The sequence below is a fragment of the Miniopterus schreibersii genome, assembly GCF_964146895.1.
Source record: "Miniopterus schreibersii genome assembly, chromosome: 14".
NCBI lineage: Eukaryota > Metazoa > Chordata > Mammalia > Chiroptera > Miniopteridae > Miniopterus > Miniopterus schreibersii.
Genome location: NC_138114.1, coordinates 53,088,733 through 53,111,885, shown reverse-complemented (window position 1 = coordinate 53,111,885; position 23,153 = coordinate 53,088,733). Strand labels below are relative to the sequence as shown.

Sequence of the window (23,153 nt, the reverse complement as noted above, 5' to 3'; positions counted from 1 at the left end):
CGTGTTACCAGCCAGCGAGGCTCCCGGCCGCGCTCATGGGCGTGAACGGGTTGATCACCTGGGGGCCCCCTGAAAGCCGTGCCCCGTAAGTACCCATGGATGCGGAACACGGATACGAAGGGGGATTTCTGGAATGTTCCTTCCGGCGCTGGATTAGGTTGTGGGGAAAATGCATTTTCCAACAGCTTTTAAAATGTAATACCTAATGTCGCTCCTCACTGAAGATTCAGGATTGTCACAGCAGAGCCACTCTCGGTCGGGTTTGCGTGCGAGCTCACGCTGCCAGTGGGTAACGTCCACGTGGGTGGTGCGTTAGTGGTTTTGTACAAGTGACTTACAGCTGGTTTTGTGTCTTTCCCTTCAGTCAATTGCTATTTGACATGTAAGTACTTTCCCTTCCACTTAAAAGACAAAAGATAAATGTTCTTTCATCAGCAAGAACATGCTCAAATTTTTGGACACGCATCTTTCAACTCATCTGAAAATTATAAAGGCGTTTTAGGAAATATTTGGCGTGAAAGCTGAGTAAGCGAGCGTTTAAACATCCGCCGTCCAGCCGGAGGGGGGCCCTGCTCTCCCCGCGTTCCTGCGCTTGCTTCTTTCTTCCTCAAGCTGCTGCGGCCGAAGGCTGCGCCCGTCGAGCAGCCTGGCTCCCCAGGCCGTGTGTGTTTGCTAAACGCTCCATTGCTTGTCGGTGGCTAATGCGACTACGTGGGCAAACGCAGATGCAGCTCACCTGTGGTTATTTTTGGTACCTCTGGTGAGAGCAGGATTCCTGCCGAAAAAAGGCGAGCCTGCGTTAGGAGAAATGGCTCGTTCGAGCCAGTTTACCCAGCATGTCGGTCTTTCTTTCCCTGGGAAGCCGAGGACCCCACAAGCCCTCACACTCTACTCAAGGACGGCCGGTCAGCCCCGAGTTCCCCAGAGGGTACCCCCCCCCCCGCTCGCTTGGGTTGATGCCCCCAAACGCTCAGCGATGTTGAGAACACCTGGTGCCTGGGGCGGTGCCGGTGCCCGGGGACAGGAAGCTGGCCACGCCAGGCCTGGCACCCCCGCCACTCTGGGCCCAGCTAGAAGGGAGGCCTGTGCCTTTGGGCCCCATAGAGCACCCCCAGTGGGGTCTGGAGGTCACGTCCCGTGTCTGCTGGTTGTGTTTTCACTAAAAGTCACCTCTTTCCTACTGGGAAGGCGAGAGGAGAAGCTTCGCCGTATTTCGCCTGTGAGGTGAGGGCTTGGCATCGGGGGCTGACGGAAAAGCCGAGCTCCTCCACGTGGCGGTCTATCCCCACCCTGCGGAGGGAAGTCTGGGCGCTTCATAAGGTTTTGCTCCGTTTGGTGGGATGTAAATGCTCCCACTCCCAGTAGCACAGTTTCTTCTTGCTCCTGCCTCCTCGGGGGCTCCCCGTCTGTACTCAGGGCCGGCCCCAAATCCCGGTCCCACTCCCCGGAGGACCCGCCGTCATGATGGAGGCAAACAGGACGGTGCCTTCCCTGTCCTGCCCAGGACTCTGGGGGACAGCGCGGGGAAGTCCTCAGAGCGAGGGGACATGAGAGGCGGGGGAAGTCAGCCCTGCTCACGGGTCAGGATGAGACAGCCGACGTCCATCTGCGATAAGGAGTCGGCTTGAGAACAGATTACCAAGGAGGCAAGGGTCGGAGAGATTATGGTCTTCCAGGTTCCTCCACTTTCCTGCCCCATAAGTAAGCCCCCCCTTTGCAGAAAGAAGCGGGGTTCCCTCCTGTCTGATCGGGAGGGAGTCCAGGCCGTGCCCCTGGCGGCCACACTCCAGCCACTCCCCTCCCAAACCTGAGATCCGGGGCGGGTGTGTCTGCTGAGCGAGAGCTGAGCGGTGACAAGACTGAATGTTCAGTTCCCGGACGGTGCCCTGCTTGTTTATTTGTGGTGTGACCTGGCAGTGCTGAGGGGAAGCGGGGGAGTCAGCCCACCCGGGAGCCCGGCGATGACAGTGTTTCCAGGAGGTTTGGGTGGAGTGGACCCCTGAGAGCTCCCGAGGGAACCGCTTAGGTAAGAGGGTGCTCCCGGAAGAAGTGGGGATCGGGGAGCCCTCTCTCAGTTCCAGGGGCCCCGGCGATGGTGATGGGAAACACTGAGCAGGGACCCGCGACAGCGGGCTGGTTGGCAGGAAAAGTCGGTGATGTGGGGACCCAGGAACGCAGCGGGTGATGGCGCCGGCTCCTCTTTGTCTGCCCAGCTCCTGGCACCCGCGTGGCACGGGGCAGGTGTTCAGGCTCCCCTTCTGGTAGTGAAATGAACCAATGATGACATAACATCAATTCGTTTTGTAATGTTTGTGGACAGTGTGTCTTATGGGTGATGTTTGTCTCTCTGCAAACACACGTGCATGGCTACGTAGTTTGAAGTATTGAAAGGCAGTGTGGGCGTCGGATCAGACACCGGTTCAAGTCCTGACGGGTCCCTTTCTCTCTCTGAGACCTGGGGGAGGGGGGCGGTGACCATCTCTGTAAGGTAGGAGATTCTTGTAAAGGGCTCAGCATTGCGCCTGCCCACGCCCAGGCCCTGGATCTCAGGCTTCCCTACTCTCCCTATTTCTTCCCTATTGAAATACCAATGGCATATGTCATTGAACTAGAACAAATGCTGTTCCAAACACATATATACGTATATGGAACCACAAGAGACCCCAGATAGCCTCAGCAATGGGAGGAATCACATTACCTGATACCAAACTATACGGCAAGGCCGTAGTAATCAAAACAGCATGGCACTGTCATAAAAACAGACACATGGATCAATGGAACAGACTAGGGAGCCCAGAAATAAACCCACGCCTTTGTGGTCAATGAATATTTGACAGAGGAGGCAAGAGCTTACAATGGGGTAAAGACAGTCCACTCAGTGAATGATGTTGGGAGAACTGGACAGACGCTTGCAAACACTGAAACCAGACCACCTTCTTATACCATACACAAGAAAAAACTAAAAATGGGTTAAAGACTTAAAACATAAGTTGTGAAACCATAAAACTCCTAGAGGAAAACAGGCAGTAAAATCTGTGTCCCCAGCGTCCCTGCTCCCGATGTCGCCGGCCAAGGAGAAAGCTGACTTAAAGGACACACCAGGGCGTGAGGATCTGACACATAATTAACGTCCAGGCACCTCTTAGGTACTTAACTACCCACGACTTGAAAATCGCTGCTTAGCTGGCCTGCCTCCTGCTGCCTGAGCCAAGCAGAAACCAGGGGCGCTTCTGGTCTTTGAGGCGCGCAGGTTAGTACAGTTACATCTTCCTCGGAAGCTTCCCCGCACGGAATTGGAAGGACACCCGTGAAGGGGCCCTGTCCCCCCTTTTTGTTTGCCTGACCTCATCGCCAGACCCGAGAGACAGCAGAGAGGGCTCAGCAGACACTGGTGGGGATAAACGGTGAGGCAAGCAGGCACCGGGACACCCGAAAGGGCCTCGCCGAGCCCCCGAGACTGCGTCAGGTACCTCGGAAGACTCTGTCGCCAGAAAAAGGTCTCCTCCCTGCTCCTTCCCCCTCCGCATTGTCGCCTGATTTCAAATCAAAGGACGCTCTGTGCTCAGAGGGACTTCAAAGCGCGACACAGCTCCCGGCCAGCCTGGCCGTTCTCACAGTGGTCAGCCCGTGCCCTGGACGTTTCGAAACAGGACCGAAAGCCTCCAGTTCTCACGGCCCGTTTCCTATGTCCCGATTACCTGGCCCGCTGGCAGATGGCGAGAGTCATTTCCTCTGAGGTCGCTTATCTTCCTTCCTTCCTTTTTTTTTTTTTAAACAGAACAAGGAATTCTCAAAGGACATAAAATTCTGATTCTGTATTGATAAATATTTAAGGAGATCCAGCTGGTGTTTATAGAGACTTTGGTTGGTTGGGGAAGAAGGGAGCTCGGCTCAGGCTCTCTCTGGCCAAACTTCTGGCCGTTTCATTCATGCGTCGAACAAATATTTACTAAGCACTCACGGTATGATGCAGGGCGTTTCCCAGGTATAACCGAATCAAAACAAGGTTGTGGAGAGAGATGTTTGGAATCCCAAACCCACAAAGTCTAACATCGGCCAGAGCCAAAACAATTCACGGAGGGTTTTTTTTGGGGGGGGGAGGGGAGGGAGTGGTAAAGTAAATATTTTCAGTAAGCTTTTGGAATTTACAAGATGTGTGTTCATTTGCCCTGAAATGCAATGTTTTCCAGTTTAGACAGAGTCCCATGTTCCCCACGCTTGTCCTGATAAAAGTCTTACCGAGTTTCAGAATAATTCCCAGGCCTGTTGTGCTCAGGATGACTGTGGCGACGCGGGTTTTGAAATCTGGTTGTTTCCGCACTGCTCTGGTTTGAATTCAGGCTCTGCCATTTTACCAGCTGTGTGGCCTTGGGCAGGTGGCTTAACCTCTCTGATCCTCAAAGCTCTCTGCTATAAGGCAAGCACGAGGAGAGCCTGGTACACCCTCAGGGGCTGCTGTGACGTGAGGGTCAACTGTGTTTAGTGTGTAAAGTGGGTGGGCCAGTGTCCACGGCCGATGCTGGTGCCCTGTGAATGCTCTGGTTGTGATCAGCATCCTTACTTGTCGCACATCTGCACAGCTCACCTCGCTTCTAGAAATAAAGGTGTGTGTTCGGCCTCAGGCACCTAATTCCTCCCCAGGTGACTCACTGAGCCCCGGTACTGACTGAGGGATGGAGCTCGGAGCCTGCCGTTCCCCATGGTTCACAGGGCTTGCACGGAGGCCCTGCTGCCTGCCAGCCTCCTCCTGCCTCCCTCTCTCAGGACCTTTGCAGCCTCAGTTTCCCCCTGGAGCTTCTGGAAGGCAGGGATGGAGTAGCCGGGATGCCTGACTCTCTCTCTGAGCCTGAAACAGCCTCATTTCAGGAGGGAGAAGTGCTAGCGATTCTTAGCAAAGGTTTCAGGAGGCATAATGTTAGCAATGACAAGGCCTCAAAATCCAGTCCTCCTGTTTCTGAATCCAGGGGCCAGTGTCCTTTATCCCCGGCAACCTGGGGGATCTGGAATGGGGGTGTCAGCCCTCAGAGGCAGCCACCCAGGGCTAGCGGTCTGCGGGAGTCCCCCCTGTGGTCTCGGCATGGGGAGGGGTCCACCAGGCTGGTCTTTCTCAGCTCTTGCTGGCTGAGGTCCCATCTTCACAGGACTTTCTGGCCTTGCACCTGCCGTGGACCAGCAGTAAAGGGGTGTGAGAAGGGGTCGGGGAGCAGAAGGAGACGGGGGAGCAGAGGCTGGAGGTTTCTGGCTCTTTCTCAGATGCAGATGAGCCATGTACATGCTTTGAAAAGCCCAGGCACCCACGTCACCCAGCCACAGCCCTCTGTCCTCAGGGTGTGCATGTGTCCAGCCATGGAGCCAGCCAGCAAACCCTGGGTGAGTTCCATGCACCGTGCTGCACCCCAGAGGGGACAGGGACTGAGAGTCACTATCTTGTGTCTGGCTGGTGCTGGGACACCTCACGTGTCCTCCACAGATCTCACCAGGGTGTGCCCTCTCAGTGTCCCCTCCCCTGTGGTGTTCCCCCATCGCAGGATGACAGAAGCACCCCTCCTAGGGTCCAGGAGGCACGGTGTCCAGGCGGGGCCTCTGGCGTCCAGCAGAGAGCCTGGGCACAGCCAGGGCTCTGCAAGTGCCACTGGGCCTGTGGTCCCGAGACCTCTCCCTGTCTCAGAACCGTCCCTGGTAGTGCTGGGGGTTCATGTCCCTGGGACTGAAAACTGAAGTCTTCCTACGGTTCCCTCTCCCCCTCAGAACGCCCATCCGCCCGTCTGTACGAGGAATGAACCTCGCTCCCCTGCTCCTTGCACGCGCGCCTCTGAGCTGGACGCATTGAAAGTGCTCGTTCGCATTCCAGGGGCCGTGAAGGGCTTTCTCCCTCTCGCCCCTGCGCCGGTCACGTCACTGTTTTGCTCATTTTACGGACTCAGAGGGAAAGAACAGGCCACGGTCACACAGCTGGTGGCTCAGAGCTCAGGTCGTCCTGAGCTGGTGGCCCAGGCTCTGTCCAAGGTCCACGCCGCCCGGGGAGCAGCTGCCGTTTGAAGGGTGCTGAAGGGAATTCAATAACCCGGGGCACTGTGTCCGTGCCATCGACGGGGCCCACGGGGTTATTTGGCGCGTTTCTGTTTGCCCAGGTCCCCCGCTCAGACAGCAGAACTCCTCTCTTGTTTGAGGGTGAAGCCCCCCTCCCTGCATCTCTCCCGGTCGGGTGGACACTTAGCCGGTCACCCAAGTCCTGACAGTGTTGAGAGAGAGAGGAGGCTTCCGATAATTACGCCGGGCAGTAGGCGTGACCGGGGACTGGCCGGGGCCACCGGGGCGTGTGTCACCCTGTTCACAGGACATGCGGCAAGCACGAGGGTCACCCTCCATCCACTCAGCCCTTCACTCGCCCGCGCTCTTGCTGGGCAGCCCCAGGTGCCAGGTCCACCCGTCCCGGCCGGGATGCCCTGACGGTTGGTAGCACTCTGCACATCTGGCCTTGCCCGTCCCTGGCCTCGCCAGATCTCCAGCCAGAGACTGCTCCCCATGATGCGGGCACCCCAACTTGCCTGAGCAGGCACACAGCACGGGGCGGCGCCGAGGGACTCCCAAGATAGGCCCTTGCTACCGCTGGGCCTGGCCAGGAGAGCACGGAGCACAGCTTGGTCTGGGGGAACCGACTGACTGACTTTGAGGAATAAAAATCCTGCTCCCCCTTCCTGGGCCGCAGGTGCTGGCCCCCCCCCCGTCCGGTTCCCGACCTCTGCTCCTCCCTGACCCGCCGTCTCTTTTTCTTTTTCTTCCTTCCGTCTCCCCCACTTAGGCCCCCAAAACGCAAACGTCAGAGCCCAGCGGCTGTCACCGGTTGGTTTATTAGAAAACTGATAACGGGGCCATGACCTGGGAGGCAGGCGGGAGGCGAGCGTGTTGGGGAGTCTCCCGTCCTCGTTAGCGGCCCCGCGGCCTCGCACACCACGGATCGTGTGCGCACCTTCCCAGGACAGTCCCCTTAACGCACGTGGAGGAATCGCTGCTGTGGGCACCGCGCCAGGTTCCTGAACGGGAGATGTGGCCTGGTTTCTAGTTTCTCTCCTGTTTCAGGCCAGGAAGGTCCACTCGAGTGTTCAGTTTCTTGCCTCGGGCAGAGATCACAGAGTCACAGGTTAGAAAATAAAATTCCAGGCTGGCACATGGGCGCGAGGGGGCCTGTCAGGAGACTCCTGGTGCATCTTTTAATGCTAGTTACCAGCTCATCACTTCCACTCATGGTCAGAGAAGAAAACTGTTCGCCCACATTTGTCCTGGCCGGTGGGGTCGTTGCTTGCGGGCACTGCAGGTGCCAGAAACCGTGTTTCTGCAGGAATCCTGGGAAGATGCTGCCTGGGCGAGGGCCCGGCTTGGGAGGAGGGGGCAGTTAGGCAGGTCCTGGTTCAGGGCCCCAGCCCCAGGCAGGTGCGAGTGGACTTTTCTGCGGCGTCCCCCACTGCGCCACCTGCCGGTCCTCTCTGGCATCGTCCCTGGGCTTCCAGCGAGGGCGCATGCGAGGAGACGGGAGCCCGCCCCGCCCCGCCTCCTGCATCACTGATGCTTCCAAGTTCGGGTGCAAGTTGAGCCCATAAAGTAAAACGTAAAATTATACTACTTCCATCACTTACAACCCCTTCTTAGATACCCCTGGGAGCTTCATACTCTGGGCTTCCTCTTTCTAACTCCAGGCGTGTTGTTATGTGTCTGTCAGCCCCACTGGGCTCTGAGCATCCTGGGGGCACCCTGCACCCCCCGAGGGTCCCACAGTTGGTTCCCGGCCCAAGGAGGGGCTCAGCAACTGTGGGTGCATCGAACATGCCAGGGCACAAGCTGCACCCTGAAATCCGGGATCCGGCACCCGGCCAGCTCAGGGCAGAGCCTGGGCCAGAGAAGCCCCCTCAGTCCCCGCAGATCCTAACAGGCAGGCACTGTGCCCGCAGTTCACAGAGCAGGAAAGGGGTCCTCTGAGAGGTGAGACACTTGCCTCGAAGGTGGAGGGGCCCAGGTGTGAACCCAGACCCGTCTCTCATGTCGGGGCTCTAGTCACTGGGCTGCCCGCCTCCTGGAGTCTCCCGATGAGTTGAAAGGGGTTCTCCAGGACCACAAAATACGCCACGGACAGCTCTGAAGTCACCGTGACTCAGGCACCCAGGAGCCGAGATCCTCACCAAGGCGGGGACTCAGGAAGGAAGCTTAGGGTCAGCCGCCTTCCGACAGCCATGCTGTTGACATCTGGGTTTCTGCTCAACTCAGGGGTCGTCCTGCGCACCTACTACGTGCTCAGCGTGGGAGAGGCATCGCTTCCTGCCTGTGGGAGCTTTCCAAAGGCACGGGTGGAGCCTTAGGCCTGTGGAATCTCCAGCACCCAGTACCTGTGTGGAAAGCAAGGAATGGAGTCAACTTCCAAGTGGTTTGGTGCCGGCCACTCCCCACCCCCGCCTTGACCCGCTGACCCTCTTTCCCGGGGAGGCCTGGTCTCCCCCGCAATAGACATCCCTTGAAGACAGCCGCATCTCTGTCGACTCTCGTCGACTAAGCGAGCCCTCCTTCTGTGCTGTGTCCAGAAGTCCCCCGTAAATATTTGTTGAATGAATGAACACACACATCTCTATTACCGGCTCCTGGTCGTGCTAAAATCAGTGCTTCTTTAAAAATTCATGAGTGTCATAACGCTTCCCAGTGTGAGAGCAAACCACTTATGAAATAGGCCCGAATTTTCTATTAACGAGAGGCGTGTCTATTTATTAATATTCCCGCAGGGGGACTTTTTGGTTTACTGGGGTGCGAGGCCGCTGCTATCTTGCTCCGTAACTGGGTGGTGTGGAGTGGCGTTTACCGACAGGGCACCACCGGTAAAGGAAACCGCAGCCCTGGAGCTGCATCCCTGCAAGGGTTTGGGCGTATCGGGTGGAAGCTCGTTGATTCGCGGGTCTGACAGGGCAAAGAGAATCCCCCCAAAACTGTAAATAGAGGAAACTCCGAGTTGCCCTGCAGATCTGACTTTCTGTGGTCAAAACACATAGGGGGGAGGGTCTCTGTGAGGAACCCTGCTGGGACAATTTAGAAACGGGGTGGGGGGGTCCTATTTCCGAGTGCCGTTGGGGGCTGGTGGTGGAGATGACTTAGACAGAAGTCAACATTATGGGGTAGAGCCTGTTGAGGAAGCATCCTATAAACAACGAGTCCCACAGTGGTCCGAGGACGTGTGTAAGGAGGTCCCCGAGGCAGGGCTCTGTTTGTCACCATTAGGCAGGAAGTGCCAGCAAATAGTTGAATGAGTGAATGAAGCTACCTCGGCCTTACTTAGATTAGACCCACGTGTGATGCTGCTTCAGGCATGAGGTGGGCCAGGTCTTCAGAAGGGACCCTGGCCCTGTGGCCCCTCCAGGCAGGTGCAGGGCTGTGTGTCCACCATGGTTGGGGTGTCGGGGAGGTTCTGCAGCGGCTCTTTGGGTAATGAAATATGGAGAGTTCTTCTCTTAGTTGCAGTTCAGAGGCAGTTTTTCTTCCAAATAAGCAGAGGTTTGGTTATAAATAATTCATGACATTTTCCAGAGACGGGGGCAGATCTTTCCTTCTGGAGGGACAGTGACACACCCCTGCTGGGCCGGGCCGAGCTTCTGCCCTAATTAGATATTTACCCAAGAGACCCAAGCAAGAAGGGTGGATTTCTTTTTAATAAAAGGAGATTAAAACCTGTGTATCCGCAGCATATTCAGGGAGACGGAGCCAAATTAAAGCCCTCCCACCCGATGGGTAGCGGTGGGCTGATGAAGTGTTTCGCTTGGAATTACTAAAACTCCTTGCTTTGAGTCTGGAACAGAATCAGCCCCACCCCAATTTCAGATCCGTTTGTTCGAGTTGTGAGTGGGGGTGCTGGTGCTGGACGGCAGCTCTAATCCGGACACTGGGCTCGGTGTCTCCACCTGTGGAGGGGCAGCCACGGGCCGTGTGAGAAAGGAGGCAGGAGGGGATGACCCGGCCAGCAATGGGCAGCGTGGGGCCACCTGGCACTCGGGGAGCCCAGGTTCCAGTTGAGGGGCCAACCCAGGGCCATGCAGGAACGCTGGCCGCACCTCGTCCCAAGGCAAGCTCCATCTCCAGGCTGTACGTGGCCTCTCTCCCTTTTTAAATATTTCAAACTAATTTAAAACCTTTTAAAATTATAAGCATACACCTGCCTACACCTGGTCCCCTCTGATCCCCCAAAACCTCTCAAGCAAAAGAGGAAAATCTCATGACACACAGACAAGAGGGAACGTGAAATTAAATGTCACGTAGTCACTGCCGCATCTCGGGAGACAGCTTGCCTGCTTGTTGGGGGAAGCTGAGTGGGTAAAGGTATCCGGTCCCGGTGCCGAGCTCTCCCGACCTTTCGAAGCAGAGAGGGCTCCTCGCGGAGACGTCGCTCCGGGCGCCCCGCGCTGCGGGCCTGCGCCTGGGGAACAGGCCCGACTCCCGGAGCCGCCTCTCCCAGTGACGCCCAGGGACCTTGCTAACCCGTGCCGCGCAGACAAGCCTTCCTGCACCTAAATGCAGGCGGCATTCTGTCTTCTAACAATATCGCCCGTCATTTTAACTGGTAAAATACATTTTCAGTGTTATTGCAGGAGCTGATTTTATTTTGTTTCCCCCAATTAAAAGGAAGAGTAATGAGCTTTGCTGAAGAGCCGTTTTCCCTAATGAGTGGAGAACTAATGGCCTTGAGTTTTTTAAATGCTGTCCCACCTCTCATTCCGTGGCCATCTCCCTTGGCGCCCGCCTCCCTGAAAGGCGGCCTCTCAGAGGGCTGGTCCTGGGGGTGCTCGGAGATGCAGGAGGGGCCCGCGGGTCCTCCATGAACTTGGTGAGGACAGCCCAAGAGTTTCCCATCCAGAACTACCTGTTCATCCTAGTCACGCCCGGGAAAAGCCTAATCCAGGGCCCGGAGGCGCCGCGGGCCGCAGGAGTGTCCCTCATTCACCCCCAAGACTGTCTGCCCTGAGAGCTGGGGTGGGGGGCGGGCGCCTCACCGCCTCTGGCTCCCTGCCTCTCAGGGTGGCTGTCAGAGGAGGGGCACATGTGGGGACCCTGGAGGACATCATGGGCATGCAGACCCCTGCCCAGTGACAGCCAGCCAGGCCGAGGGCACTGTCATTTCTCTCCACCCGGTGTTTTCCCTTCTGTTTAACCAGAGGGACGTCTTTGCCGGCCTCCCTTTAATGATGTTTCCCTGGCTTTACATCAGACTGTGCAGTACCTTTGTTCAAAAACAATTAAGTTCCACCTGCACCAACTCAGATCAAACACAGGCTCTTTTGCGCAGGGAGGGTGGGCTGTGGAGGCAGGTCCAGGGGCCAGAGCCTCTCCTAGACGGCAGGACCGCTGCGGAGGCGGCTGGCCCACGGGCTCCGCACGTTTGACCGCTGGGGCTTTGTGTTGTTGTTATTTAAATCTCTCACCCTCTGAGTGTATTCACACCTGAAGTTCCAAAGGCCTGGGTTTGTTTCTCCCTGGCCAGGAAAACACACCTTTGTTCTTTGAATGCTTGTTCATCCACGAGGCTAAGGGAAGTACTTGCCCTCTGGGTAATGTGCTGGTTCTATGGAAAACAGCACAGTGGTATTAGGTGCCAGCCACCTGGGTAGTGGAGGCCCAATACCCCTGCTTCCTCGAGGGCTTAGCGAGAGGTGATGGGACGGAGGCTGGGAGGGGCGCACCGGGAGCCTGGTGGCAGAAGGGGCTGGACTTGTATTCCCAGGGATGATTTCAGAGATTGGCCCCGACCTTCCCGGCCTTTTTCAGGGCCAGTGTCTGTGCCCACGATGACTGTCTTCTGGGCACTGTCCGTTCTTGGCGGCCTGCAGGGTGGAGGGACACCCAGTGCCCCAGAATTCACCCCTCACAGACCCATACCCCACGGGGATCCCTGAGCTGGGGGACATGTCAGTGGACAACAGGGTTTGGCTTTGCCTTCAGCCTGCACTCTGCCCCCCTCCCTCAGAAACTCGGGGGCACTGTCTGTGGGTGACTGTGGCCTAGAAATTGGTGGCTGGGCCTTGTTGGAGGCGTGGTGGCAGTCTTCCCATATTCCCACTCATGTCATTTCGGGGAGCAGAGATGGGCCTCGAAGGGTCCTGTGAGGCAGCTTGAGGTCCCCTGCAAGGTGGGGTGGCTGGTCTTTCTCCTCTTGCCTGCCCGCCACTGGAAAGGCCTGGGTAAGAGAGACAGTCTGGACCAGAGATTCCACCCCCACCCCTGCCCCTGCCCAGTTAGGCATCTAGCCGAGAGGACAGCAGGGGACAGGTGTGGGAGCTGCCCAGGGGAGTGCACTTCCGGCAGAAACAGAGAGGCCAAGAGGATGTGTGTCCACCCAGTGCCTCCCCACCCTCACAGAGTCCGGGCAGTCCCTGCCCCGGCCTTGGGTGGCTCTGACTGCAGCTAGGGCCTGGGAGTTCCCCTCCACCCTGGAGACCAGAGGACATTGGATTCGAGGGGAAGTAAGGAGCAGTCCCCACCTGCAAGAAAGTGAGGAATGTGCATGTTTCTGTGACAGCAGGTGGCCTCTCTTCTGGACACACATGTAGCCGCACAGGAATTTAACCCCCACCTCCCCAGGCTATAGTGTCCCTTTTTTCTCCAGCCGCCTCTGAAGGTCACAGTGACCGGCATTTCCCAGGAGTGATTGTGGGAACAGGGTGCACTGTGGTTGCCCTGCCTCTGCCCCCACACGTGGACGGTTTCAAAGGCTGCTGGCTGCTGCCCGGCTGGAGGACTGTCACCACCCCCAGAGCCCAACAGAATGGGCGGCGTGCTCTGCTCCTGGGCCCTGGCTCCCAGCACGGCTGAGTGGCCCCCTCCCTGGAGCTCAGGGGCCAGGAAGGTGGGGTGCCTGCCATCAGCTTCTGGTCCCTTCATTCACAAACAGGAGCCCCAGGCCAGGAGGGGAGGGTCTGCTCAGGGAAGAAGCCTCACCCCCACCCCGGGAGACCCTCTGTGACCTGACCTGGTGCCCCTGCCATCACTCGTGCCCTTCCTGCCACACCCAGGCCCTGGCTGCCACACCTGGGCTTTTCTCTTCTGCCTCTGCAGCCTCTCCCGAGATGCCCTTCCTGATCCATGTCCCCTCGGGTCAAGCAACTGCCCCTGAGGAGGGGCTTCCTCCTGCCCCAGTCACAGTGACCCCCTGGGGTGTGCTTCCCCCTGACCTGTCCTGTGGTTATTGACCTGCAGGGCTGTCCACCTCTTGATGGCAAATCCCGTGGAAGTAGAAATAAGACCCGGTCACTTCCATCCTTGCCCCTTGGGCACCTCACTGAGCCCAGCCGGGTGGCTGTGTGATGCTCAATTTGAATTGTCTCAAAGCCACCTGATGACTTGGGGTCTGAGCTGGAGAAAAAGCGGCTTCGATGCCACATCCTGAGGACTCCTCGGGACCGACCTCAGCTGCCTGCTCTTGGGGACTTAGTGGGAGGGTCGTGCATCTGTCCAGGCTGCGGGCTTTCTCTGCGGTACTTGGGGACCGTCCCTGTCCACCGACACTGACGGAAGCCAGCCCAGCGTGAGTGTCCACACCACAGATGACAAGAGTTGCTAGGCCCATGGGACATGTGGAAACAGGCCACGCAGCTGACCCCGGAGTAGCTGCCCAACAAGGGGCATCAAAACGGTGTCGAGTGGAATGAAAAGGCGATTCTAATCAGAACGGCAGCCGGCTGGCTTTGCTGGGAGTAAAAGGAAAGTCCACTTTGTTGGAAGGAAACTATTTTGATCATCTCAGTTCTGGAGATCGGCGTCTTTTATGCCCCAACGGTACTTAGGGTTTGTAAGGGTAGAACAAACTGATTAAATAAAATGTTTAAAATTCAGCATGGAGTTCATTACTGTTCCATGCATTATTTTTGTACTGATTCGTATCTGTGCTTATCAGGTAGCTGGTGTGAACCTTTTGAGGGCGAATGTCAGGGGAGGGCGGGGCTGGAAAGTTGTCACTGGCCTCACGACGTAATTGCTCCAGGAAAGGGACTTGGATGGGGGGACTGGTTTGAATTCTGCAAGGTTTAGTGCCCTCTGCTGGTCGTCGCAAACAAATCACTCCGTGCTCCCTGCAGGTTGAGTTAACCTTTGGCTCAAGGGTGTGGGCCTCCTTTAGAGTGGTCCACGTTTGGAGAGGGGCGTTTTCAAATTAGTGCATGTGATCGAAAGAAATGTTTGAAGGAGGAATTCTGCATCTCTGAGTTGTCGTAAGCCAGTGAATACTTCCTACCTGATCAATTCCTCTGTCATTTACTCAGACATATTGAAAGTACTGTAGCCGTGTTCAATAGCAGATGCTTTTTAATGCAGCGAGAGGACTGGGCTGGGCTTTCAAATGATTAATCGGGCTCCAGAGTGTGGGGAGAGCGGAGGGCCTGGGGCTGGGACGATCGGGGCCCAGGACTTGTTTGCACAACTCAGGAGGGACGCAGCGAAGGCCTGCTCTGGGAGTAAGGGCTGGGGTTCGGGCTGGGGTGCGGCAGGAGGACAGCAGAGAGGACCCTGCGCAGATGGCCGGCCCCCAGCCCTGTGACCCAGGCTAGCTAAGCAGCTCCTTCCCGAGCTGGGATTCTTCCCGAGGGGCCTAATCTTCTCTGGGCTGTCGTGATGCAAACCAGAAACACTAGACCGAGAAGTACTCGGGACAGGCCTCTGTTGGGTCTGGGAAGCTGCCTCTCAGAACCCTGGATCTCTGGTGTTTTCGGAGCTTCTCCTTCCTCAGCCCCTCCAAGTCCTTGTTTGCCTCCCCTCTCCCCTTAAACTGACACCCAGACACAAAAGAAATTAATCCGAACAGTGGGAGCTCTTAGAGCCTGGGGATAGGTCCTGGAGCTATTAACCTGGCTTGTCCTAAGGTGCAGTTCTTTCCCACATACTGGTATAGACTGTGCCACCCTCTCCCCAACTCAGATTGACAAACCAGTGCTCCTGGAGCGCCCCACTGTCTCCCCAGCCCAGCCCACCCCATGTCTTCCCTGCGTGTCCGCCTCGGGGGAGGGGGCGTCCCCTGAGCTTGTCCCTGCCTCTTCCAGGTTCACCATGGAGCCCTTCCACCCGCTCCTGCTAGTGGGTTTTAGCTGGCCGCTTGCCGAGGCTTTCACGGTCAACGAGACCACCCCAGCAGACAGCAACTGGACCTCCACGACCTCAGGTAAGGACCGGCTGCCTCCTCCCAGCTGCCCTCACAGCCCGCAAGCTCACAGGGCTTCCAGGGAGATGGCAGGAGGGAGGAGGGAGGAGGGAGAGGGAGGGTGGCTGGCCTCGGTGGCGTGTGCTTTGAGCGCTGGGCGCCTATGAAGGCCAGCTGGCCGGGAAAGCCAAGCTCAGTGTTCAGGAGGCAGTGAATGTAACCTGTGCTGAGAGCGGGCGACAGGCGCAGTGGGAGGCAAGAGACCCCACTGTGGGAGCCCATTCAAACCACCCCCAACCATGAGCAAACACTGACAGCCAATCTGGGATATTTAAATACCCACAAAACAGTTGAGGTTAATTAAGAAAGTGGTGTCGCCCAGCTGGGTTGTGGCTCAGCGGTTGAGCATCGACCTAGGATCTAGGAGATCAAGATTCAATTCCCCGTCAGGGCACATGCCCAGGTTGCGGGCTCAATCCCCAGCAGGGGGCGCGCAGGAGGCAGCCGATCCATGACTCTCATCATTGATGTTTCTCTCTCTCCTTCTCCCTTCCTCTCTCTGAAATCAATATATATTTTTTTTAAAAAAGAAAGTATTGTCAATATTTTAGACAAGATACTGGTATAGGGGTTAGGTTTTTAAAAATAAGAGTCCTTACTTTTTAGAGACACTTGTTATTTACAAATGATACGATGTCTAGGAGTGACTTGAAAAAGTAAGTGGGGGCAGGAGGTAAGCCCCCTGACAAAGGCCCCCAGGGGTGGGCTGTCTGTGGCCCAGGTGTCCCTCTGAAGCTCCCAGGCAGACCTGCATCCCCAGCCAGGGCCACCTGCCCTTGGAATTGAGAACTGGCCAGTCGGTCACTGTCAAGGAAGAAGCTGAGCCCGGCAGCCTGACCCCGTGCAGTGCAGAAACGGGCACGTCTGGGGCAGCAGAAGCCTCAGGCCAGAGGGGCTCCCCAGGGAAGCTCTGCAGCAGGTGGTGCCCGGCTAGGGGCTGGGTAGATGCTCTCAGGCGCTGGCCTGGCGTCACACTGGCCTTCAGCTGCAACGTGGCCTGTGAGAGCCACTAGCCAGAAGGGGGAGGCATTGGCACATCCTGGAAAGAGGCTGTTTCCGAGGCTGGCCAGGTTTTTGGTGGCTGGGGCCACCCCCTCATCACAGACCAAGTGTCCTCGGTGTGCTGCTACATCTAACACTCACTCAAGTCGGTACAAGTTTGTCATTCGCTAGCAATAGATGCACCGGCCACCTGCAGGGTGCCAGGGTGCTAGAGGGTTGGATCATCACCTGCTCCCAGGAGCTTACACCCAGGGGGTGAGATGCAGGTGCCGACTGGGCTGTATTGTCCCAGAAGGGCTGGTGGGGGGAAGCTGTGCGGTGCAGCCTGGTGCTGGGAACCGTCCCTGCCCGGACCCCCTTCCCCGCCATGCCAGGCCCTGCCCACGCTCGGGTCCCGACGGCCCCGCTTCCACCCGCAGGCCCCCCCGCGCCCGGCGCGCAGCCCCTGCTGGCCTGGCTGCTGCTGCCCGCGCTGCTCCTCCTCTTCCTGCCGCTGGCTGCCTGCTTCTTCAGGTAGGAGTGTCCCTCCCGCGGGGACTGGCCCGGCCCGGTCGGATGAGGAAATGAGCGCCCACGAGGCGCGGCGACGACGCGCGGGGCGGGCTGCGGCGGGCGGCGGGCGGCGGGCAGAGGGACGCGGGCGGCGGCCGCGGCGGGACCATGAGCTGCAGGAACAGCTTCTCGCGGCTCACCTGGTGGGTGCTGGGGGCCGAGTCCTTCCGGGGCTCGGGGCTGGGCCACCGCCCTGCGCTGGAACCTAACGCTCTGTCCCCCAGGTTCAGGAAGCAGAGGAAGGCCACGGTCAGCGCCAGCGACAAGAAGATACCCAACGGGATCCTCGAGGAGCAAGGTACGAGCGAGCGCCAGGGCTCGGGCCGCGGCCGGCCTCCCTCCCCGCGCGGAGCGCGCCCCTTCCCGGCACAGAACGCTCCCACTCCCCACCCAGAGCGCGCCCCCTCCCCGCCCGGAGCGCTCCCCTCCCCGCCCGGAGCGCGCCCCCTCCCCACCCAGAGCGCGCCCCTCCCAGCACAGAGCGCGCCCGCTCCCGGCACGGAGCGCGCCCGCTCCCCGCCCAGAGCGCTCCCCCTTCCCGGCACGGAGCGCGCCCGCTCCCCGCACGGAGCGCTCCCCTCCCTGCCCCGGAGCACGCCCGCTCCCCGCACGGAGCGCTCCCCTCCCAGCACAGAGCGCGCCCGCTCCCGGCACGGAGCGTGCCCCTTCCCCGCCCCGGAGCGCTCCCCTCCCCGCACGGAGCGCTCCCCTTCCCGGCACGGAGCGCGCCCCCTCCCCGCCCCGGAGCGCGCCCCCTCCCCGCCCAGAGCGCGCCCCCTCCCCGCACCGAACGCACCCCCTCCCCGTGCAGAGCGCGCGCTCTCCCCGACGTTGAGTCCCCTCCGCTAGCGCCACGCTACCTGCGGAAATGCTAAAACTTACAGCCTTAGAACTTCGCCATTTCAAAACTTATCTCCTTTTCTCTCCGGTGTGACACCTCTGAAACGTGTGGGTTTGTGGCTTTTTTGAGACTGTTCACGTCCTGTCTCCGGGGCCTGACATGCAGTTGTCAGTGAGTCCTCTGCAACCTCCCCGAGCCCTGGCCGTGCGCCGTGGGGGTCAGAGCGCAGGCCCCGCGCCCGAAGGGTCCACTGGGGGCTTGATCCGGGCCGAGGGCACGTCCTGAGCTCCTGCGGGAGGCGACCAGCTCTGGGACCCAGCACCCGGGTGTTTAACAGGGAGGGTCCGAGTCCTGGGGGCATTTCCAACCTCAGCTACCTTCTCAGTCCAGTTCCTAATTGAAAACGCTACTTAGACGCGCACTGCAGACTTTCAAAATTTTTGGTTCCCATCAGTGACTAGAGCTTCCTTCCGTCAACTGGTGGTGGAAGGTTCTGTGGTTTGGGCAACAAAGGTGCTGTCAGTGGGGCTTCAAAAGGAATTGCTAAAGCGACCCCCACCCCTCCCATGGTGACCCCCAATACTGACAGGAAAACCCACAGCAGAGGCCTGGCCTGCTTGCAGGAGGGCAGTTTTGCAGCGCCCAGCATGGGACTCTTGGTAGAATATAATGTGGCCTCCGGTGCCACTTTCCTGCCCCCCCCTTCAGGGCCCCAGGGCCTAAATGGGAGGGGAGGGTGCGGCTTCTGGGGCAGCAGGCTCCTGCTGATTCCTGAGTTTGCTGCAGGTAGGAGCCCTGGGGGCAGAGCTCGGCTGGGCCTCAGCACAGTTCCGCTGCAGGTATGGACAGGCCTTTGTGCAAGCGAGAGGGCGAAGTTATCGGGCTCACCTGTCAAGAATACGCCCCCAGAAAGAGGACACCCCAGTGGTCTCTTGTTTCACTCTGAATTATGGGGCCCTTTGTCCGGGACTCCCTTGCCACCCATCACTCCTCTCCTTTTTAATGCCTCCTGCCTCACCCACCACTTCCCTTCAAAAAACCAAAAACAGAAACAGGAATGGTTTTCTCTTGGAGCTCTTGGGGTTTGACTAACTGGACTGTGTGTTGACAGACAACACTGAGAAGACTCATGGCCTTACCGATTCCCAGTCTGTCCGGAGCTTACAGCCAGAAACCTAGGACTACCCTTCTCCTGCCAAACCTGGGGACACCTGGAGTGGGAGGGGGGCTGCCTCAGTCTTTCATGGAAGGAGCGGGGGCTGGAGGGAAGGGAGGAGGGTGAGTGGAGGACGGGTGGGTGAGCTGGGCTGATATGGCGGTTGTGGTCAGTGAGAGCAGGTAATGGGGACTCCGGTCCCTTACAGATGATGCGGATGTACTATAGGACATGACCTATAGACCTATAGGGCCCAGGCCGTGGGATCTGAGAGGAACAGTGCCCCCTCCAACTGTCATTCCTGGAATGCGGTTGGTCAGTCTGGTTAGTGAATCATGCAATGGCCCATGTTTCTTTTGATCCCACAGAGCAGCAAAGAGTGATGCTTCTCAGCAGGTCCCCCTCGGGGCCCAAGAAGTACTTTCCCATCCCTGTGGGGCACCTGGAGGAGGAGATCCGCGTCCGGTCAGCGGATGACTGCAAGAGGTTCCGCGAGGAGTTCAACGTGAGTGGGGTGGCCCCTCTGTGTCCTGGTCATGTGGTCGGGAATGGGAAGCACAGGGTTCTATTTAAGGTTAATATCCATCCCAAAGGCTCAAAACTCCTGCGTCTATTATGACACTGTCCCCCAGAAATGGGGGTCGTTCGTGGGAGGCCGGGTTCCCACTGCAGTGCCTGCCCCTTACTGCACTCAGTCCTCATTTATGGGATGCGACGTGACATGGAGTGAGATGCTCATGAGTCTCCTTCTAGCTCTCAGGGCCATGCTGGGAAACCAGGGGTGGCAGACAGACCGTTGTCTCGGTGACGTGGAAGACCAGGCCGGAGAGTCCACAGTATGAGTCTTTCTTATTGACAGCCGTGGATATTAACCAATGTCCCCCCAACAGATGTAATTAAAAAAAAAAAAAGCCACAGAGCTTCCGAGATCTCAAGCATCTAACTGTGGTGGGAACTGTGCCTTCTCTTGCCCCCCGTCACAGGGCCAATTAAACCCTGTGGGGACCCCCTTGAGGGACAGCTCTGCCCTCGGTAGCTCTTGGGTGTCTGTCTGAGTCAGTGTGACCTGAGTCCCTGCTTGTTTTCTCCTGCTACTGCTTCTTGGATGAATTACCTCCGTGAGCTTAGCAATGACAACAGCTAAGATGGGTGTAACCAGCTGGTGCGGGCCCCACAGGAGCAAACTGATTCTACTCTCTCCACCAGAAACACAAATACATTAAGGACACCTCTTCTTGCATTAAATTTTTTATGTAATATTCTATGAATTGTGAACCAGATAGATAGATGGATAGATGGATAGGCAGATGGATGGATGGATGGATGGATAGATGTAGAGATGGTCAGGGAGACAGACAGATGCTGGAAAGTGTTGTCTTGGGTTTTTCTCGTCAGTGTCTATCCCTTGAGTTTTGTGTTCTGTGGCTTCCACATTTTGTACACGGCCTCAGGCTGCGTGTTGAGAGTGAGATTGGATGGGTTCCCAGCAGGGGGACTGACTCACCCAGGCTCTGCCTGTTGGGCCCTGGCCCTGGCGCATCGGTCAGTGTCCGGGAAGGCAGCCTCCGTCACGGAGGGTTGTGCAGTTGTTGCATCGAAAGCCAATGTGCACCCGACTGCAGATCCGTGACTCTCCACACGGAAGCCACAGGAGGGCAAGGAAGGCGAGGGCGCATTTCGATGCACTTTGCTTATTTTTTAGCACAAGTCTCGTCTGCATTTATCTTGCTTCCTTTTAATTGTTTCCATATGTGTCCCCATTTTGGAGAAATTAGGTCATATTGAAAGACAGCCCTAAGCATTATTGTTTTGCAATCCTGGAGACTGATAAGAGAAGTTAGTTCTGCATTTTCAAAATAACTCTCCAAGTTCCTAGTGACAAGACTCCTCCCCTCCTTGTCGCGTTTCCCCTGGCTCCGTGTTTCCCCCTGTCAAGACTGGAGGAGGGCGCTGAGTCACCGCCGCAGGCTCTGCCCCATCCCGGGACGTGCAGCTCTGGAGGAGCAGGGCTGGGTATGGAGTCAGGCAGGTGAGCCCCTTGCCCTGGGCGCAGAATTCAGGGAGGCACCAAAGCACTCAGTCGTCAGGATAAGAAACATTTTAATGAGACATTTACAAATATCAAAATGCATGCCAGCAGTCCATGCAGAACGAAACAGCACACTTGTAAGTCACGACAGGATTGCTCTGACGGATGTTTCCTGTGGCTCCAGGCTCCAGTGTGGCCTGTCACCACACCTCGCTGACCACGTCCTTACTTACAAGTTTAATATTTTGGTTATTATGGATTTTTCGCATTTATTTCGATTTTTTTAAATGTGGCATTTGCATATTATTTTATTTTGAATCCCTAGGTTTGGGGGTACCCCTTTCAATTTTGCACTCTCCTGGCCCCCACCCCTGCCATCGGGTAGCTTCCAATGGAGCCCTTCTGCTCAGCGACGGGCAGGTAGAGATATGGCAGAGGGGGAGAGTGCTGGACTTGAGTCCAGCGATGTGGGACCTGGTCCTGGCTCCAGGGAACCCTGAACAGGCTGTTTGTTACTCTGTGGACCCCAGTTTGCTCTCCTCTCAAGTGAGGGACAGCCGTGTCCTAAGCCACATCTGTGCCTGATCCCTCTGCTAAGAGCAGCGGAGCAGCCAGCACCAGCCCCCTCTTGGCCCGCAGATGGATAAGCTTGGGGTGGGCTCTCACCCCTCGCCCCGCTCTTTTCTCCTCCGCTGCCCTGAGCGTCTCTCCCAAAAGCTGGGAAGGGGAGGCGGCTGAGCCTGAGAGTAGTGGATCCCGGTGCGTCTGGGCATTTGTGTGCCGCTGATGGAGCTGAGCTGAACTGCGTGAGGACAGTGAGGGTGGGCGCCGTGGCCCAGTTCAGTGGGCGGGCGGAGGCGGGGGGGGGGGGCGCAGCTGTCTGGGCACCTGCCCGGTCCGCCTCTTTCCGGCCTAGAGGGCTGGGGCAGTTTACTGAGTCTCTGCCTCAGTTTTCTCTCTGGGAAATGAGGGGGCTCCCCGCCCCATAGGGTTTTCGTACATAACCTGTAAAAGAGGTACGAGGCGTGCCCAGCTCGGCCCAGTGTGCACAAGAGGTGTCTGGAGCTGCTGTCCTTTTTATGACAACTTCCCGACTTGCGGTCTCTGCCCCCCAATGGCAGAATGCTGTTGCTGTCCGAGCAAAGGCTATTTAGGCCCAGATTAAATCCCTGTAGGTGAGTGCCCTCCGGGCCAGAACGCCCTTTCCAGACAGGTTCTGCCCAGAGCCTCTGTCCCGGCAGGGGCCTGGGCCTGACCCAGCCATCATGTTGTAGAAGGCACAGGGGAGGTGCCACCAGGAGAGGCCCCAGCACAGGACACGAGCCAGCACTGTCCCCTGGGCTCGCTGGAACAGCCCACATATGGCTCCTTGTCTGTTTTTCTCAATTTGCTGCTGTTCTGCCCAGCACCGTGAGTGAACACACACTGGCTCACGTGCACATTCATGGAAATGAAATCTCACCTCAAACAAAACAAACCAACCCTCTCCCCCAACTACATGATCGGACAGTTAATCACAAGGTGTTATTGACCAGTTGCTCCGTGCATGGCTCACGCTTGGCACTGCGGGTGACCTGGCTCCGGGCAGAGCCTCCCGCGCTCTCCGGGTTCCCCTGCGCCCTCGGAGCCGCAGGCGATGGGAGGCCCGGCAGGCCGAGGGCAGGGCAGAGTGCCGGCTGCTCTGTGTGGGCGGGTGGGTGTTCCCCTGGCTTGGACCCAGGTATGTGTTAGGTGCCCTGAGCATTTTGTTTCTCTCACCCCGAGTGGCGCTCTGTGCTGCCCACGGAGCTGTGCTGTCACTCTGTCTCCATCTGGGGCAGATGCCGGGCCACACCGCTGGGGCATCAGAGCCCCGTCCATCCTGGCCACTCAGGCCCCTCCTGCCATCCCCACGCACCGTACAGTACCGCCTTACCTTCCAAGGAAGGCAGAGGCTTCTCCTGGCTTTTTTTCCATCTTAATTTATACTTTTTAATGGACTATTTTTAGAGTAGTTTTAGGTTACAGAAAAATTGGCCAGGAGGTATCAAGTTCTGACACGCAGGTGTGCTACATTTGTTACAGTTGATGAGCCAATAGTGATCTGTTACAGCTGATGAGCTGATAGTGACTTGTTACAATTGATGAGGTGACAGGTGGTTGGGTCAGAGCCCTGTTTCCCAGGAAAGCTGAGATAACTCCGAGCTCGGATTCGTCACGTTTAGTGCTAACTCTGCATTTTCTTCCAGTCGTTGCCATCTGGACACACACAAGGAACATTTGAACAGGCCAATAAAGAAGAAAACAGAGAAAAAAACAGATATCCCAACATCCTTCCCAGTAAGATTTCATTTTTTTTGCATGGTTGGTGGCATTTTGACTA

The 23,153-nt window shown here is 57.5% G+C and overlaps 1 protein-coding gene across 5 annotated transcripts in view; it reads left to right on the top strand.

Moving 5' to 3' along the window:
* Positions 1–23,153, top strand: part of PTPRE (protein tyrosine phosphatase receptor type E) — a 101,292-nt gene that overhangs the window by 53,953 nt on the left and 24,186 nt on the right. For 3 of the 5 annotated variants that reach the window (XM_081157674.1, XM_081157670.1, XM_081157672.1), the window contains 5 exons: positions 15,054–15,172; positions 16,633–16,726; positions 16,990–17,063; positions 19,131–19,267; positions 23,020–23,110. In XM_081157674.1, the coding sequence (XP_081013800.1) occupies positions 15,061–15,172; positions 16,633–16,726; positions 16,990–17,063; positions 19,131–19,267; positions 23,020–23,110 (508 nt within the window). In that variant the 5' untranslated portion in view covers positions 15,054–15,060. Of the gene's footprint in view, positions 1–1,900; positions 2,027–15,053; positions 15,173–16,632; positions 16,727–16,819; positions 16,909–16,989; positions 17,064–19,130; positions 19,268–23,019; positions 23,111–23,153 lie in introns of those variants that run through there. The other 2 variants (XM_081157671.1, XM_081157673.1) reach the window with 2 other exon arrangements.